Source organism: Alternaria arborescens (genome assembly GCF_004154835.1).
Source record: "Alternaria arborescens strain FERA 675 chromosome Unknown contig_11, whole genome shotgun sequence".
In the NCBI taxonomy this organism is placed as follows: Eukaryota; Fungi; Ascomycota; class Dothideomycetes; order Pleosporales; family Pleosporaceae; genus Alternaria; species Alternaria arborescens.
Window position 1 is genome coordinate 396,218 of NW_021167866.1, and position 16,391 is coordinate 412,608.

General features: G+C 52.8%; 8 protein-coding genes across 8 annotated transcripts; 3 read left to right on the forward strand and 5 right to left on the reverse strand.

Annotated features, from left to right (window-relative positions):
- Positions 1–128: 128 nt before the first annotated feature.
- AA0111_g5580 (Serine/threonine-protein kinase) lies at positions 129–1,767 on the reverse strand (the record flags this gene model as incomplete). The annotated part of the gene is made up of 3 exons (XM_028651707.1): positions 129–899; positions 945–1,007; positions 1,054–1,767. The coding sequence occupies 3 exons, from the start codon at positions 1,765–1,767 to the stop codon at positions 129–131; spliced, it is 1,548 nt and encodes a 515-aa protein (XP_028506871.1).
- A 276-nt stretch (positions 1,768–2,043) lies between these two features.
- On the reverse strand, positions 2,044–3,196 carry AA0111_g5581 (hypothetical protein; the record flags this gene model as incomplete). Its single annotated transcript, XM_028651708.1, has 2 exons — positions 2,044–2,918; positions 2,974–3,196. The coding sequence occupies 2 exons, from the start codon at positions 3,194–3,196 to the stop codon at positions 2,044–2,046; spliced, it is 1,098 nt and encodes a 365-aa protein (XP_028506872.1).
- Positions 3,197–4,706: 1,510 nt separating this feature from the next.
- AA0111_g5582 (hypothetical protein) lies at positions 4,707–5,568 on the forward strand (the record flags this gene model as incomplete). Its single annotated transcript, XM_028651709.1, has 3 exons — positions 4,707–4,926; positions 4,984–5,297; positions 5,353–5,568. The coding sequence occupies 3 exons, from the start codon at positions 4,707–4,709 to the stop codon at positions 5,566–5,568; spliced, it is 750 nt and encodes a 249-aa protein (XP_028506873.1).
- Positions 5,569–6,355: 787 nt separating this feature from the next.
- AA0111_g5583 (hypothetical protein) lies at positions 6,356–7,252 on the forward strand (the record flags this gene model as incomplete). Its single annotated transcript, XM_028651710.1, has 2 exons — positions 6,356–6,737; positions 6,798–7,252. 2 exons carry the CDS (start codon positions 6,356–6,358, stop codon positions 7,250–7,252), a joined length of 837 nt encoding a protein of 278 aa, XP_028506874.1.
- A 486-nt stretch (positions 7,253–7,738) lies between these two features.
- Positions 7,739–9,445, reverse strand: AA0111_g5584 (phosphoribosylaminoimidazole carboxylase; the record flags this gene model as incomplete). The annotated part of the gene is made up of 1 exon (XM_028651711.1): positions 7,739–9,445. The coding sequence occupies one exon, from the start codon at positions 9,443–9,445 to the stop codon at positions 7,739–7,741; it is 1,707 nt and encodes a 568-aa protein (XP_028506875.1).
- Positions 9,446–9,895: 450 nt separating this feature from the next.
- Positions 9,896–10,701, reverse strand: AA0111_g5585 (hypothetical protein; the record flags this gene model as incomplete). The annotated part of the gene is made up of 5 exons (XM_028651712.1): positions 9,896–10,207; positions 10,261–10,341; positions 10,396–10,463; positions 10,515–10,623; positions 10,681–10,701. The coding sequence occupies 5 exons, from the start codon at positions 10,699–10,701 to the stop codon at positions 9,896–9,898; spliced, it is 591 nt and encodes a 196-aa protein (XP_028506876.1).
- Positions 10,702–11,444: 743 nt separating this feature from the next.
- AA0111_g5586 (hypothetical protein) lies at positions 11,445–12,854 on the reverse strand (the record flags this gene model as incomplete). Its single annotated transcript, XM_028651713.1, has 5 exons — positions 11,445–11,816; positions 11,866–12,273; positions 12,323–12,546; positions 12,600–12,667; positions 12,721–12,854. 5 exons carry the CDS (start codon positions 12,852–12,854, stop codon positions 11,445–11,447), a joined length of 1,206 nt encoding a protein of 401 aa, XP_028506877.1.
- Positions 12,855–14,269: 1,415 nt separating this feature from the next.
- On the forward strand, positions 14,270–15,991 carry AA0111_g5587 (hypothetical protein; the record flags this gene model as incomplete). Its single annotated transcript, XM_028651714.1, has 4 exons — positions 14,270–14,292; positions 14,352–14,421; positions 14,476–14,556; positions 14,606–15,991. The coding sequence occupies 4 exons, from the start codon at positions 14,270–14,272 to the stop codon at positions 15,989–15,991; spliced, it is 1,560 nt and encodes a 519-aa protein (XP_028506878.1).
- Positions 15,992–16,391: the final 400 nt, after the last annotated feature.

Consider the following 16,391-nt stretch of genomic DNA (forward strand, 5'->3'; position numbering starts at 1 on the left):
GAGTATACAAATGAACTGGGTAAAGCCATTGCGGGATGAAAGAGCACATCGATGATTTTAAAAGATTGACCAATCTCGGATTGAATAGATCCCACGCATTATGCACGAGACAAGAGGTATCTACAGTACTAAGCACTCGCAGCCACCAACCCAGCCCGGGTGATGTGAGGTCTCGTAATAGCGATCTTGTCCTCCAAGTCTTGCAGCGAAAATCTAGGCCTACGGTACGTGTAGCCCACAAAAGCACCCTTCTTCCTGATCTCCAAAACGGTACGGCCAACGTCTGGATCTCGGAGAAGTTTGTCACGAGGCCTCTTCTTCTCTCGCTTACGCCTCTTCATTTCTTGCAACGATTTGGCAAATAAAGCCTGGGTGGGTTTAGCGATACTGTTTTGCTGGGTTGCCGGCTGGACCAAGGGCGTGGTCTCGTTTTCGCCAACACGGTCTGCTAAATTGGAAACTAACAATTCTCCGACAGCCTCGTAGCTTGAAGAGTCGAGATGATCAGAAGCGCTCATGATCTCAGCCTCATCATCGAAGTACTTGGTAATTGGCTGGCCGCCATGAACACGAGGTACAAATGGAGGACGAGTCTGATGCAGTTGTGACCACTGGATGTTGCGAAAGAACGGATGCGATTTGATGTCTTCGGCATCATTTGGGTAAACGATATGACCAGTGGTGTTGATGTTCCGGTTGCGGCGCGCACCGGCAGCTTTGTCACGGAGGACCCAGTCATTCTCACGGTATCGCTTAGCTGAGAGTCGATCTTGTCTCTCGTCGAGCAATCGCATCATTAGATCGATTGCATTGCGTGACACTGGCATCAGTGGTACGCGGTCGATATTGGGACGAGCATATCGCTGCTCAGGTGGGAATCGCAGCCACCGCGTGTGGTCCTGTAAAATCAGTACCAAAAAACGAGGTGTCGAAGCCTGGCTCACCAGTATGCGCGCTTTCGTGGCTTGGCGATTGTCGCAAAAGAAAGGTGTGCACCCGTAGAGACACTGGCTTCGTCAGTGAAGTTGCATCTGCCTTGTCACCGCCACATACCTCGTATAGTATGATACCGATGCTCCACCAGTCACAGCGACCATCGTAACTTTCACCTCGTATTACCTCTGGTGCCATGTATTGACTTGTTCCGACGACGCTCTTTGCGAATTCACGCCTTTGCTCTCGATTCAACCAGTCGATTATGGGTCCATTGCCTGAGTCTTGTCTGGTCTGGTAACGGCCGCGCGCCGCGCCACCTCCATTGACAGGTTCGAGGGTTTTGCGAGCATCTTGTCGGCTCTTTTCCTCTTCAATATCTTGTACATCGCCTTTGATATGCAGATCCAGATTACGGAGTAGGCCGTACCGTTGTTCGTTATAGTACGTCTGATTATGAGCCCAGTGTCCATCGAAAGCGAGGCCAAAGTCGGAGATTTTGAGATGACCAGATGATGTGATGAGGAAGTTGTCAGGCTTGACATCGCGATGAATCCAATTCATCTTGTGTGCTTCCTCAATGCACAATATCATCTCCGCAAGATACCACTTGGCAACATTCTCGTCTAAGATGTCTTCGCGAAGAAGTAGGCCCAGAAAATCGCCACCCACCATGTACTCCATGACAAGATAGAGATTGTTGTTATCTTGGAAAGCAGAGATGAGAGGTACCACCCATCTTGAGTTTTCAGAAGCGACTAAAAAGTCTCGTTCTGCCCGCAAGTGTCCCTCTTGACTGTTGCGAAGCATATCCGGCTTCCTGATGACCTTCATGGCGAAGACTTGCTTTTGTCTGTGGGTTGTTGGGGAGGACCTATCATTTCTTGGTGTCAACGAGCCATCAAGATATCCTACACTGCAGCTGCTCCCCCTTAGAGTGCCGCAATTGTCGCTCTTCTCGCGCACGAGGCGAACGACACCAAAGCTACCCTTTCCGAGTACTCTTATGATGTCATAATTGGAAACATGTACACCCTTCATTGCCCGACGCGCTAGTGTATTGGACTTCATGATGCGTGTTTGGCGCAGATGGTTTGTCTCTGCGAGGTACTATTCTCGTCTTTTGCAATGACGCTCCTCGTTGGGTATGGCCATAGCGAAGAGCTTGCGCTCCATTTGGCGGCGCCGCATGGATCGTGGCGCGACCTTGGTTCCGAGGAGCTGATTGAAATGAGACTCGAAAAAGGTTTTTGCCGCTGCGGCATGCTCGATGGTAGCAATGGAAGGCTCACATAGCCGTGGTGCATCTTGACGTGGGAAGACGAGGAACCGGGGAGGCATGTGTTCTGGAGTGGGCTCACAAAAGAGCGCAGGTGAGTTGTCAGTTATATGACGACCGTTCTGGGTTCGATATAGCGTTTCGGCAGACAGCGGCGCACCCGATGATACCAACGACGTTGGTGCAGTCGACTGACTTAAGGGTGCGTTGCTACTGGCAGGACTGAGAACGCTTGATGGAAGAGAAGGCACCTCGGACATGGGGCTTTTGGGCGAGGTTGCAGTTTGCTGGTCATCGCTTGGTTGGTTGAACTGGTCGGCTTTGACTGTTGGGCGGGAGCTTAACTTGGGTCGATGTACTACCGTATCGTTCTTCAAAAGGGCGTTGGAAAGCTTAGAAGTGAGTTGCCATGAGAGGTTTGGCGATGACCAACTTGTCGACATGGGCGCAGAGGGCGGCGTGCGAGCTCTTGGTATAGGCTCTGACTCGCCATCGAAGACGGCGGCATTAGTGAGTTGAAGTAAGGATGAAGATTCAGGATCGAGGGAGAGAGTTGGTAGAGTCGTAGGTACATCGGGAACTATAGGACATTGTAGAGGAGAATTGGAGTAGGATTTGACGGTATCGACACGTGGTACGTTTTTTGATTTGTTCGCTGTTGACCCGGTACTACCAGATGTGGCCTCCCCAGAGCTTGGAGCGGAACCTGTTACTGCCATTAGTAGAAGCCACAATGTACAGGACAGACGTACATGACATACTCTTGCTATTGCGGAAGATGGAGAAAATCTTGACGCTTCCCCGACGAAGTGTAGTAAAGGTACGGCTAGCAGGGGTACTGTTGCGCCCCTGTAGGTTCTTCGTGGAGGGGCTGGAATGTCCCTCTGCTGATCGCTCAATAACGCGAATCTTGCCTTTGTCACGAGACAAATGTATCTGGTTATGGGCTTCTTTTCTTTTCCGCGCTCGGATGAGCGACGTCATGCTGGCAGCTGTGGTGTTGGGGTGTTGATAAAGGTTAGAGCCGAGCAGAGTAACAATGTTGGATAGACGCTGCGGTCATCGAAGAATGTCGACGCAGTGCTGTTGGTAATGTTGGTAACAAGAGGAACGAAAAAGTCCAGGTAAATGCTGTATACCGCTGTCATTGCGGAAAGCATGACTTGATTGATGTGGAAGGACGTAAGTCCTATTACAGAAAGGCGGCCATAGTCTCTCAGTGCTCATAGAAGGCGCCCACAACGACTACAGTATCAACCGTGATTACTGTACCTCAAGCGCAACCGTTGCAACCGCTACCCAGGGTACCAGAATCAACGAATTCGTGTACCCTGCATCCAACACGATCTACAATCTCATGGCGCTTGGCTAAAGCAATGCTTGTTCACTGCTAGCCGCAGCGCGCAAAGATATTCCTTCTCTGCATCCAGCAAGGGGAGTATGGATGTGGTGCCTCGCGCCGTCCTGGCAGGCACTAGCAGCGATTCCGAGGATGCATCGCGCTGCGTGAATGGTGCACTGGTACTTTGGGCACGATGCGGATCCAGAAGGAGCGTGGTTCAAGCAAATAGTCGAATATGAGGCCTTCGTTCGTCCCGGTGCAGTGGGCACAACCAAGCGACCAGGGGCGAAGAAACAAGCGCCCAATCAGCGTTGGCAACACACAACCCTTCCCCAGCTATCGCACTGCAGCCATCATGCAGCGATATGAGGATAGAAACATGTGCATACATGACGGCTGGGAATTATATTGCGGCAAAGTCGTTGATCGTCGTTCGTTGGGGGCCAACGGCGGCAAGCTGACTGTGCCCACGATTGCTCGCGTTTTGCACTTCTTTCTCTTACAAACAGAGATACCTAGCTGTGGCGGCTCGACACTCTATATCACGCCGTGGTCACACTATCACGGCCGAGTCGCGCGGGATGCCGGTTTTTCTTCAATCCGGAAGGCTTCCTCGCTGCTTGTGATGGGCATGTGGATTATGGAGTAGTTGGGCGCTTAGAGGTGCCTGGCCGGACTGCCGAGGGTCTGCAAAGCCATCACACGCTTCCGCAAATCAGAGAAGCCCTGTGCATGGCCATCTCGGACGCTATTCGCTCCGCCTCTCTAGAGGCGTTCCCTCCCGCCCGACAATACGTGCATACGCGAAGCTCAGTGGTCGCTGGCCCCTGTAGAGTCAATATGCTAGCTCCGTGCCTATTCGCTGCCTACTCAATGCTTCGAGGGCTGACATGCAAAGGCTGGCCATGCTGGCGGACCCGTTTTGCACTGCTCATTCGCCTGAAGCGTCCCTTTCGCTAGCAATGGCATGGTCGCACGAGGCAGTCGAGGCCAAGTCCTGTAATCCATAAGTGCTGATGCCCCCCGCCACCGCACGCTGCCCGTTCTGCGTCGACTACCATCAAATCGTGCACCCTTAAGCTGACGGGTCACTACATTGAAAAAGAGAAGGATCCCCGCAAGAGTCCTTGCTTTCCGAACCGTACCGCCACAATGTTTCGTTTTACCGAGCTCGTTTTCGTGGCCGCTACTTGGTCGCTCGCCGCTGCACATACCGTTATCGTCTACCCACCATGGAGAGGAAACAACATCCACACCAACGGAACCAAGTCCGACACTGACCCATCTATTCCGGATGGGTCGCTCGGTATCAACTACCACAATGACACCGGCACATATGGATTCCCATACGGCATGCAATGGATGTACCCATGTACGTTGCTCAGCCCGGTTATCTCGCGCATGAGACAATAGCTAATATCATTCACAGGTGGTGGCATGCCAATGTCACAAAACCGCACAAAGTGGCCGTTGAAGGGTGGCGCCGTCTCGATTCAGCCTGGATGGTTCCCTGGCCATTCGCTTGCCATGTTCTACATCAACATGGGCTACGGCAATGAGCCTCTGAACTACTCGCATACGATGTTGCCAGTGTTCCAAATTCAAGGACCTTCGAACCAGCAATACCCAGGCCAGTTCTGCCTGCCACAAGTACCATTACCCGCAAACTACACACCTCAAGTCGGCGACAATGCGACTATTCAGGTTATCGAGCTTGCGCAACATGGTGCTGCCCTCTACAACGTGAGTAACAGCGTCCGAGAACAACGAAGATACAGTCACTAACATAGTTCAACAGTGCGCCGACATCACTTTCGCCGAACCAGAGGACGTTCCTGAGGTCAACGAGACCAACTGCCGCAACACAACAACGCCAGACCAGCGCATTGGTTTCCAAATCGTATATGCGACAACTTCATCGCCGGCGCCACACAATATGGTTGTCAACAGTTACGCATCGATAGCGGTACCGGCAATGCTTGCAGCTGCCTCGTGGATAACTTGGGTTGTCTAAGCCACGATTATATCATTTATTTGTTAATATGATTTTGTTAAGGGCATGGCGTTAGGCGCGAAAGATATCCAGTCTCTTCTGAAGCGACGATCTCCACTTGGAGCGTACGCGGTGTTTTTGGTCTGCGCATATGGAGGTGGACGAACGAGTTGCTTAGCAGCTACGACGATCTTTCTTTGCGCACATAACACCTCACCATGCAGCATGGTGCACACAAACTGCACGTCCAATACTATTCGCTATTACAGCGTATTCTGTTCCACTCATCGCTCACTCAGCGTCAGCAACGTGCCGTCATGCTTGCTAATGCCCATACCAAAGATGTCTGCTTCTGTAAGCCGCCACCAGGAGGCCTGATCTACATGCGTGATCCAGATAACAGCGGGTGGCTTGAGGTGAGGCCAAATCGTAGACCTGTTTGCAACAGGCACGCTTTCCAGATGGCCTTTGCAATAGTTTGCGGGCCCTACAAGGACCCTTTTCGCCATTCCGCGTCGGAAATCCCGTTCCGAGCCTCCCTTTCCCCACTAAAACCAGACCCTTGTCCTCTCACGATGATTTTCTACGCGCCCAGGTGGTCCCCTTCCATCCTTCCCGTCATTGCCATCAGCACTTTGGCCACCGCTTCTACGCGCCCATGCAAGCCGCACCTTAACTCGACGACGTGACGATCGGTGATTTCTGTACGTCACTTCGGATTTTGCTACTCTTCTGGTTCGAGAATATGCGCCTTGTTTTCCAGCCAAGACTGATTTTTGAGTGGAGCCCGAAGAAGTGAAGAGAAGGAATGAGCAAAAAATGCAAGGGGCGTGTGAAGAGGAAGGAGGTTCAGAGTGAGGATGGTTGGACCGTGATCACTCATGGGCTGGCTAGTGTTTCGCTCAAGGACAAGGGGAAGAAAGAGATAGATGCTGGATCTTTACCGACTCGAACTGTCGAGGGTTTGACGGCTGAGAAGCTTCTCGAGGACTTTCGCACTCTTCAAGATCGATGGGAAGACACTTTACTTGCTAAGCAAGTTAAAGAAATCCTGGAGAAGAGTGGTGGAGATAGTGCGTGGGGAGTCGAGAAGGCGGCATGCATAGGCATCGGCAGTTTCAGTAGGGACTGGGCACATCGGTGGAGAAGTCTGTGGCAGCTTGTATTGTTTGTTGCTGTAGTTGAGAGGCGTATGTTATTGTCACTCTACCCTTCTCTATCTCTATGCAGAACAACTAATATCAGAGCAGTCAAAGACGACAATGAGGACACCAAGTTGGGATGCTTCGCCCAAGACCCAGCCTTCACACCCCTCGACGTTGAATTCCTCTCTTTGCTCTCCATTACAGTCCTCGAATCCGACCTTCAGTCCCGCATCACCTCTCAATCCTTCGTCTACTCGCCTTTTGTAGATTGGTTCCTTCTGTTACCAGTCTTCCTCAAATCTAAAGATCCGGTCTTGTATGTCGGTAATGAGATACTAGATGATTACAGTGTTTACGCGCAAACAAAGGAGAAGAAGGAACGGTTGGAGGAGTGTAACGAGGTAGGCAAGAAATGGACGGAAAGTAGGGAGAAGGTGGCATTGAGAGAGTTCGAGAAGCATGGAAACGCCTTGAATGGGATGGTCGTTTATTGGAAGAATGCTGATCAAGGGGTACAAGAAGGGAGAGTCCTAGATGAGAAGCCTGATGGAAAGATATGAAGGTGCTGTATCTCGAAGGCAGGCACGAGAAATCTTTGAAACGCCCAACACATTCAGCGTTGTGATTTGCTATAAGCTTAGGGGAAACACCTCGTAGTCATAGGGAGAGTAAGATCCGAGACTCCAAAACAACCACAACCCTACAACATGTCTTGTTCTTCTTCCTTGGAGGAGGTAGATACAAACTTCTCTATTCCTCCACCTTAGGCTTCATTCGTCATATCAAATTCATATTACGCTTTTACAAAAATGATATCGGGTTTGATAATGTCTGTTTCTGCCTCTGGAGGTCAGCAATGCTGATTAGCATCATGGGTGAAGAGCTTGAGTTCAAAGCATTTCATAAAATCGCACATTTGTTGTACCTACTACCTGAGTGGAAGAAATTGAATCTCTTCCAGGCGAGGGTAGAGCATTCTACTACCTACGTGTCGCACCCACCAGAGGTGAAGATAAAGTATATACTCAATACACTTCCATCCGCATCTATTTGCCCATACCCTTCAAGTATGCCTCCCAGCCATCCTCTAGCAGGGCCTTGTCTTTGCGCATAACCTCCTTCTCGTTACCCTCCATCCAGACCCTCAGCCTCTCGCGGATCGTCTTGTCCTCAGCACCAAGGATACGAACAGCAAGCAGCGCAGCATTGGTCGAGTTGTTGATACCGACCGTAGCAACAGGCTCACCGCGCGGCATCTGGGTCATGCTGACAAGACTGTCCCAGCCATCCATCACACTCGCCTTGACAGGAAGTCCAATGACTGGAAGTGTAGTCCACGACGCACACATACCAGGCAGATGGGCTGCACCGCCCGCTGCGCCGATGATCACTTTCAGAGAGGTCTGAGAAGCGGTCTTGGAAAACTCTCGTAGCCAGTCGGGTGTTCGGTGAGCGCTGGTGATGCGTGTTGTGAAGGGAATTTGCAGCTTGGTGAGGATCTCCAGACCGGCGCGGAGGACAGGGAGGTCAGAATCTGAGCCCATGATAACAGCAACGAGCGGATCTTCTTTGGAGCTTTCAGAACTGCGCGATTCGACATTCTTGCCTTTTTGGTTGTCGACGAAGTCAACGAGTGGCTGGATCTCGCGTTCTGCGGCTGCGAGTGTGGGCGCTGTGATGGTGATGTGACCCATCTTACGTCCGGGACGTGCATCGCCTTTACCATAGAGATGAATCGATGCATTTGGTGACTCAAGAGCTTTCTTTGCGACCTGAACATGGGAGTCTGGAGTCTTGCCGCCGAGGATGTTAAGCATGATTGAGGGTTCGCGGAGGCGGAGACTGGACTGGGAGATGGGCAGATCAAGAATAGCTCGCAAGTGTGCATCGTACTGAGAGATGGGGCAGGCTTCAATGGTGTAATGGCCTGAGTTGTGCGGACGGGGTGCGATCTCGTTGATGAGTAGGCTGTCGTCTTTGAGCAGGAACATCTCGACGCCGAAGACTCCCTTTCCTTCGAAAGCACCGATAGCCTTCTTGGCAAGTTCTTGGGCTCTTTGTGCGGCCTCCTCTGCTACGTTTCGTGGTGGCGCATATGTAAGCTTGCAAATGCTATCTTCGTGTACAGTCTCAACTGTAGGGAATGTGAGTACGCCGTCCTTCGTCTTGACAACCATGACTGCGAGTTCCATCCTGAAGTCTGCCCATCGTTCGGCATATAGTGGCCTCTTTCCTAAGGCCTCGAATGCAGCGTCAACATCCGCCTCAGTCTTCACCACAAAGTTTCCTTTGCCGTCGTACGCCTCCGTCTTACTCTTGAGCATGAAGGGATAACCATATGATGCACCCACCTCTTTCAACCCCGCAACACCTTTTCCCTCCAGATCGATGCTGTCCGCAACGTCAACTCCATGCTCTTTCAGGTACTGCTTCTGTGCGTATTTGTCTTTGATGGTCCGCAGTGTTTTCCAGCTAGGTTCAACAACGACTTGTCCAGATACCTCTTCTAGCATATGGGTATCCACGTGCTCAATCTCGACAGTAACGACATCGGATGATTCAGCGAGTTTCTTGACAGCCGCTGCATCTTTGAAAGATCCCTCAATGTGGCCGTCATGCGTTGATATCTGCTTTGCTGGCGATCCCGCGACATCCAGGACATTGACTTGTATATTTAACCGATTTGCGGCTTCGATCAGCATGCGGCCCAATTGGCCACCGCCCAGTACGCCTACTTTTCGATTGTCGGCCATCTTGTCAGTGTTCGTGTTGAAGTCAAGTCGTTCAAGTGCTGCAGTGACTAGTTGGGGTATTACGTGGGTGAGAGTGGTTAGCGCGATGGTTGGTTGGATGTGGGGGAGCCGCAGAAAAATTAGCACGCGAAAAACTTCGTCGTCCAGCAGTCGTATACAGAATTTCCTGTTGCAGACAAATAGTCCTGCAAGTGGGATTGCGCATGAAAGTGGTATTTTTGAACGAAAATGACGTGCACGTTCACCAGAGCAATATGTGGACATGTGGTTCATGATTTAACCATGAGCTCGGAAGAGCCCATCTGTATGCTTTCATTTCATGTTGAGCATTGAGTATCTTTTTGCAGGCTTTCGAAGAGCCCTTGCCAGTCATGACGCGCGCCTCATAAGTGAATTCCCATGACCATGACCACGCCAACCCAGAGAAACCAGAGTGCTTCCAGCACACGCTTAAACCTTGAAACCACGCGACCTTCTGCGTCCACGGGCACGCTCGAACTTGCGACCCTTGCTCTCGACGTAAGGCTTCTTGTGGGAGTGGGGACCGAAGCCGAAGTGCTTGAAGGCCTCACGGGCGTTCTTGGGTCCACGGAGAAGGAGGGTGTTGGATCCAGTGGGGAAACGGGTAGCGACCTCGTCGATGGTAAGGCACTCACCACCGGCCTTCTCGATGCGGGCGCGGGCAGAGGCGGTGAAGCGGAGAGCCGCAACGGAGAGCTTGGGGACCTCGAGCATGCGGTTGTCGTCAGTGACGGTACCGACCTGACCGTATGTTAGCCATTGTTCTTCGTTGTAGGTTTCTTCACTTGACGTACGACAACGACGGTCTTGCCCTCGTGCTCCTTGGCGGAGTGCTTGTTGGCAGCGTTGGCGACGATCTTGGAGACGGAGACCGGCTACGGAGTGTTAGTGGTACTGTTCTGCAGGCTTCGTGCGATCGATCGTCTTACGGGACGGTTGGTCTTCGACATCATGAGGCGTCGCAGAACGGTCTTGTTGAAGTTGGCATCGGTACGGCCTGTCCGCTGTTAGCACAAACAACGTGCGCATTTTCAGTTGGAGTACTTACGAGCCAGGAACTTGTACAGGCGCACCAACAGCCTGACGTAGGGGTTGGTGGACTTAGGGACCTCTGTATACTCGTCAATCTCTCTTCTCTCGAAGGCTTCATGTTGCGTCTAAAAGACAGCTGTCGCCAGCGCATTGCTGCGCCGACTCGACGGGGGATCACATACTGCGGTGCCCGTCTCGAACATGGTGGCGGTCGAGGTCGATTCCCATCTTGACTGATTTTGAGCGTGTTGTGCTGTGGGTTAGTAACGACTGAGGGAGAGAGCGAAGTTCGTGAACTCGAATTTGGCAGGAAAGAGCTCCTTGGCGTGGTGTGGCCCGTGCGAAGCGAGAACTCGAAAAACTCCACCCGGCAGGAGCGAAGTGGCCCAGCATGCATGCCGCTTAGTCTACAATATTTAGAACATCGCATGTGATATTTGTGGTGCATCTTCGTGTTTCCATTATTGCATGCTCGTATCCCAACAAACGACACCCGTTTCAAGCTGGGGACCCCCGTTGGTCTTCAAAGCCACATACACATCAGATACAACACCACGACACAACAAGACACAGTTGAAGAGGCTGCTCGCAAGCATTACCATTATGTAGCTAGAAGTGTTTACTTTCGCTCGCAGTTTCTGTGAATGCCTGCAAGATCTATGTGTCAAAAACGTGTTACTTAATCATTCCCTGTCATTGCTCCCTGACATGCGGTAGACACCACTGTCGCGTACCGAACCACAAAAAGTCTCAAAGAAGGCTCCGTCAGCATGAGAAGTTCCTGCTCGTCTATGCGTATAAACACCGGTCACCGTACACTCCAAATCCGCTCCAAGCTAAAGATAAAACGACAAGGGGGAAGGAAATCAAGGGCAGCCGAGCGTACTGCGAGTGCGTATGCTCTGAGCTAGAAACTGGCATCGACTCGTCGTGGAAGGCCGAGTTCTTATACAGCCTTGTCGCCGATGAGCTTGCCGATACCGTTGTAGACCTGGTTGGTCGAGTCGGGAGCGTAACGGGGTCCGAGAGAGCCAAGAACGAGGAACATGCCGATGACAACAGCGGCGAAGACCATCAACTTGCGGAGAACGGGCCTGGTGTGGCCAAACTCCTGCCACTTCATGCTGCCCTGGCCGAGGTACTCCTTCAACTTCTCTCCGCCGAGCTTGTAGTACACAAGACCACCAAGCGCAATAGCGTAACCGAAAGCCTGGAGAGGGGTGACGGGGTCCTTGAAGAGGAACATGGAGGCAAAGACAAGGAGGATGTCCTTGAGTACACCGGAGAGGGTAAGGACGAGCGAGGAGGTCTTGCCAATCTGGAAACACGTAAGTAGATGCATGGCAAATGAACAATGTGCAACATACCAAGAAAACGACCGAGACGTTGAGCAGGAAAGCAACAGATGCGTTGGCCAGCAGAGTCATAAGACCGACACGGTCCACATCAGCCATGGTCATCTGGGGAAGCTCGGTGAAGAGCAAAATGAATCCGTTGATGACAGCGCAAGCAGGGGCGTAGTAGTAGAGGGAGACGAGCGGGTCCATCTTAAAATCGGCACCGCTGAGCAGGCGCTGAACCATGACCAGACGGACAGCCTCGAAAACGATACCAGCGCACTGGAAAAGGAAGCCGACCATGACGAATTGGATCTCTCCCATCGAGGCAATGACGACACCAATAACGATGAAGGACACGTTTCCGAGCGTCTTCAGGTTGACGGGCGCAACTCCGAGACCCCAGGTGGTGAGAAGGACGGCGACAGGCATAGTAGCCTGCAGAGGTCAGTAGCTGCCACATTGTTTATCTCCGGTCTTGACGTACCTTGAGCATTTGGATAAAGGCCACACTCAGGTAGAGGTATGCCTGGTTACCGCAGATCAAGCTCATACTGAAGAAGATACCGATGGGAACGATGGCTCGCAGGTATACGCGTCCGGTCATGGGCACCTTTTTCCTCGAGTCGAGGACGGTGGTGAAGCGGGCGAGGATCTGGGTCATGACGGTCGCAAATACCAAATGCCATGTTGTGAGGAAAATGGGAAAGTCTGGTGCTGGTGTTAGAGTGCGGCGTTACGGCGGAGCAGCAGAGTACACGTACGGAACTTGGCTGTATCTAGGATGTACTTGTTGAAGACGATTGTGCTGGAACTGAGAGTGATCCATGTTCTGCGGCATTGTCAGTACATCGTGTCGTGCATATTGGGATTGAGCTGACCTACGCAATGTATACTGCAGGATGGAAAGATGGCGCCTCGGGCTGGGGCTTCTGCGCCTCTGGGTTGACAGTCGGGAGCACAGGCAGGGCTGTGTCGCGCGACGCCTCTACAGAGGATCTCATCTTCTCGTCTGACATGGCTGCGGGTGGTGGCTAACGAGGGACGGTAGAGGTGTTGGTGAAGGTCAAAGGAGGTGTGGCGCTGGAGAAAGCGTGGTTGCAGTTGCAGTTGCAGTAGCAGTGGCAGTGGGCTAGCGCTGCTGACTGATGATGTCTTGCGCGTCCAGGGACAAGCGTGGCACAGGCAACACGAACACGGTCGAGGTGACTTGGTGCACTCGGGGCAAGAGGCAATGAGGAGATAAAGAACGACAGAAGTGTTGGGAGCACTTGTAAAAGTGACGGTAATAATACCTCGAGACGCTAGGGAAGGGAGGGGCGGAGCGGAAATCAACCTGACGACCTTCTAGAGCCGGCGCACAGGGGGGGTTCTGGTTTAGGAGCGCTATCACTGGGCAACGGCCAACTATGTACTAGAGCTGATATGAGGCAAGATGAAGATTTGCCAGGGCCGCGCGGGATTTTGCAATGCTCGATGAGGTGAAACTGATCTGCTGTGGAGCCCTCGATGGACGCGCAATCGACGACTGCTGCGAGCCTCCCCCAGCCATGGCGCCGAAATTTTGAGCCGCCTTTTAGCAATTGCTTGTGTAGGTGTGTACGCGTACAGTTCTCCCTGCAGAGAGCGGCCGAAGCGACCGGTCCCACATGTCTCTGGAAAGGTGACAGCTTCATGCACATCGCAGCGCCCATACTGCTGCCACGCGCAAATTGTTTACATTGCAGGAGCCACGCCGTGTCGCTGAAGTAGCAGGGTGAGGCGCACAATAGGGGTAATGCATGCTGCTGTCGCTGCCGTACAAAGGTACTTTCGCACACAAGGCTTGATTGCATGGTCGCACTAGCACGACACCAAGTCGATGCGTCGTTGATCTGAAGCTGTAGTCCCCCAGAGATAGAGTCGGTCAAGCTTCACTGCGGTGTTGCAACAAGCCAGATTGAGGCTCCACCCGCGGGAACGTGCAGTGGAACACGATGACACAGCGCGCAACGACAACGGGTCCTCGAAGCCATGAACATGTTGCACATATGGGGTGTGAAAAGGGAGGCTGTCATGATACGCAGAAGACAGCGGCCAATGAAGATGCCCACGAGCAGCCATGTTCTGCCAGATCGACGGTCCCCGTGGCGGCTTGCCCCTTTTCTGGCCGTGGCCTGTACAAGCGCTCCAAGCCCTCCCCCAGCCGAGCAGGCGAGTCCTTCGGCGGCTGGCCCCAGCTGTACAGTACCCTGGACCCGCTTAAAGCAGTATCGCCCTTGGCGTGCTTAGTTTATCGCCAGCTATATTCCTCCACCACGCCCCAAGAGTTTGGCCTCTGCTCCACATTCCTCTATAACTACTGTTGCACTGCTCGCGCACCGAGTACATGCTGAACTACGCCCGCCAGACTTTGAAGCGAGTTCCGAGTTTTCAGGAAATACTACAAGGCAAGATGGGATCCGCCAAGGAAGAAATGTATGTTCACCGCCTGCCCACCTTGCATCCTTCGGGAGCACGCCCTGACAATGCCACAGTTCTGTCGATGTGCTCGTTATCGGTGCTGGTCCGACCGGTCTCGGAGCAGCAAAGCGCCTGCACCAGATTGTACGTCCAACAGACACCTCCTGCAAGTGGCGGGGCAAGTGCTAACAACCGCAGGACGGCCCCTCATGGCTGATTGTCGACTCCAACGAGACACCTGGTGGGCTGGCTTCGACCGACACCACTCCAGAGGGCTTCGTGAGTATCTCCACTGCCAATTGACTGCCATTGTCTAACCCCGCCCCAGCTCTACGACGTCGGTGGCCATGTCATCTTCTCCCACTACAAGTACTTCGACGACTGCATCGACGAGGCCCTCCCCAACGATGACGACTGGTTCACCCACGAGCGTGTCTCCTACGTCCGCTGCAAGCGCCAATGGGTCCCCTACCCATTCCAGAACAACCTGTCCATGCTGGACAAGGACGACCAGGCCAAGTGCGTTGACGGTTTGATCGACGCCGCACTTGAGGCTCGCGTGGCAAACACCAAGCCCAAGGACTTTGACGAGTGGATCATGCGTCAGATGGGTGTTGGTATTGCCGACCTCTTCATGAGGCCATACAACTTCAAGGTCTGGGCTGTTCCCACCACCAAGATGCAGTGCCAATGGCTCGGAGAGCGTGTCGCTGCTCCCAACGTCAAGGGCGTCATCAACAACATCATTCACAACAAGACCGCAGGAAACTGGGGTCCCAACGCTACCTTCCGCTTCCCCGCACGAGACGGTACCGGTGGTATCTGGAAGGCTGTCGCAAAGACACTGCCAGAGTCCAAGACAAAATACGGCGACCACGCCAAGGTCAACAAGGTCGACGCCGACGGCCACAAGGTACACTTGAACGACGGCACAGTAGTCAACTACAAGAAGCTCGTCAACACCATGGCTGTTGACGCGCTCGTTGAGGCCATGGGCGACAAGGAGCTCATCGACCTCAGCAAGGGTCTCTTCTACTCAAGCACCCACGTCATTGGTGTTGGTCTCCGTGGCGAGCGCCCTGAGCGCATTGGCGACAAGTGCTGGCTCTACTTCCCCGAGGATGACTGCCCATTCTACCGCGCCACCATCTTCTCCAACTACTCGCCATACAACCAGCCACAAAAGGACGTCAAGCTTGCCACTCAGCAGCTCGCAGATGGCTCCAAGCCCAGCTCCACCGAACCCAAGGAGGGTCCATACTGGTCCATCATGTTGGAGGTTTCCGAGTCCAGCATGAAGCCCGTTGACGAGAAGAACATGCTCAAGGACTGCATTCAGGGTCTCATCAACACCGAGATGATCAAGTCCGACGACGAGATCGTATCAACCTACCACCGCCGCTTCGACCACGGATACCCCACACCCTCGCTCGAGCGTGAGGGCGTTCTCACTAAGCTTCTCCCTGCGCTCCAGCAAAAGGACATTCTGTCGCGTGGCCGCTTCGGCTCATGGCGATACGAGGTCGGTAACCAAGACCACTCATTCATGTTGGGTGTAGAGGCTGTCGACCACGTTGTCAACGGCGCTGTTGAGCTGACCCTCAACCACCCCGACTTTGTCAACGGCCGTAAGAACGAGGAGCGCCGCCTCAAGGACGGTGCCCAGATCTTCGCTCAGACTCCCCTTGCTCTGAGGAACAAGGGTGTTGAGTAGGCGCATACACATTAGATATTCAGCATGTGCAGTTTCGGAAATGTTTATGGGATACCACGTTATGTTATGAGGGACGGGAAGACATGGAGTTGGCGCATTAGTGCGGACTCTAGGTAGAGATAGGTGCATCACTTCGCATCTTGAATAGATGTAGAACAAAAATATACTTTTAGACTTGCACATTCACACATCTTGTCCTCGTACATGAGCTGTTTGAATGATTCCAGCCGCCATTGGTGACATGTATTCAATACTCAACACAACCTCTACCTCCCCGATCGATCGATCGCGAGAATACGTTTTCACTTGTACATGACTAGCGATAATAACCGCGGGCATACTGATTGTCGCATCCTCATCTTGTTAGACTTGTTTTCGAGTCGTAGCAATCACACCACGG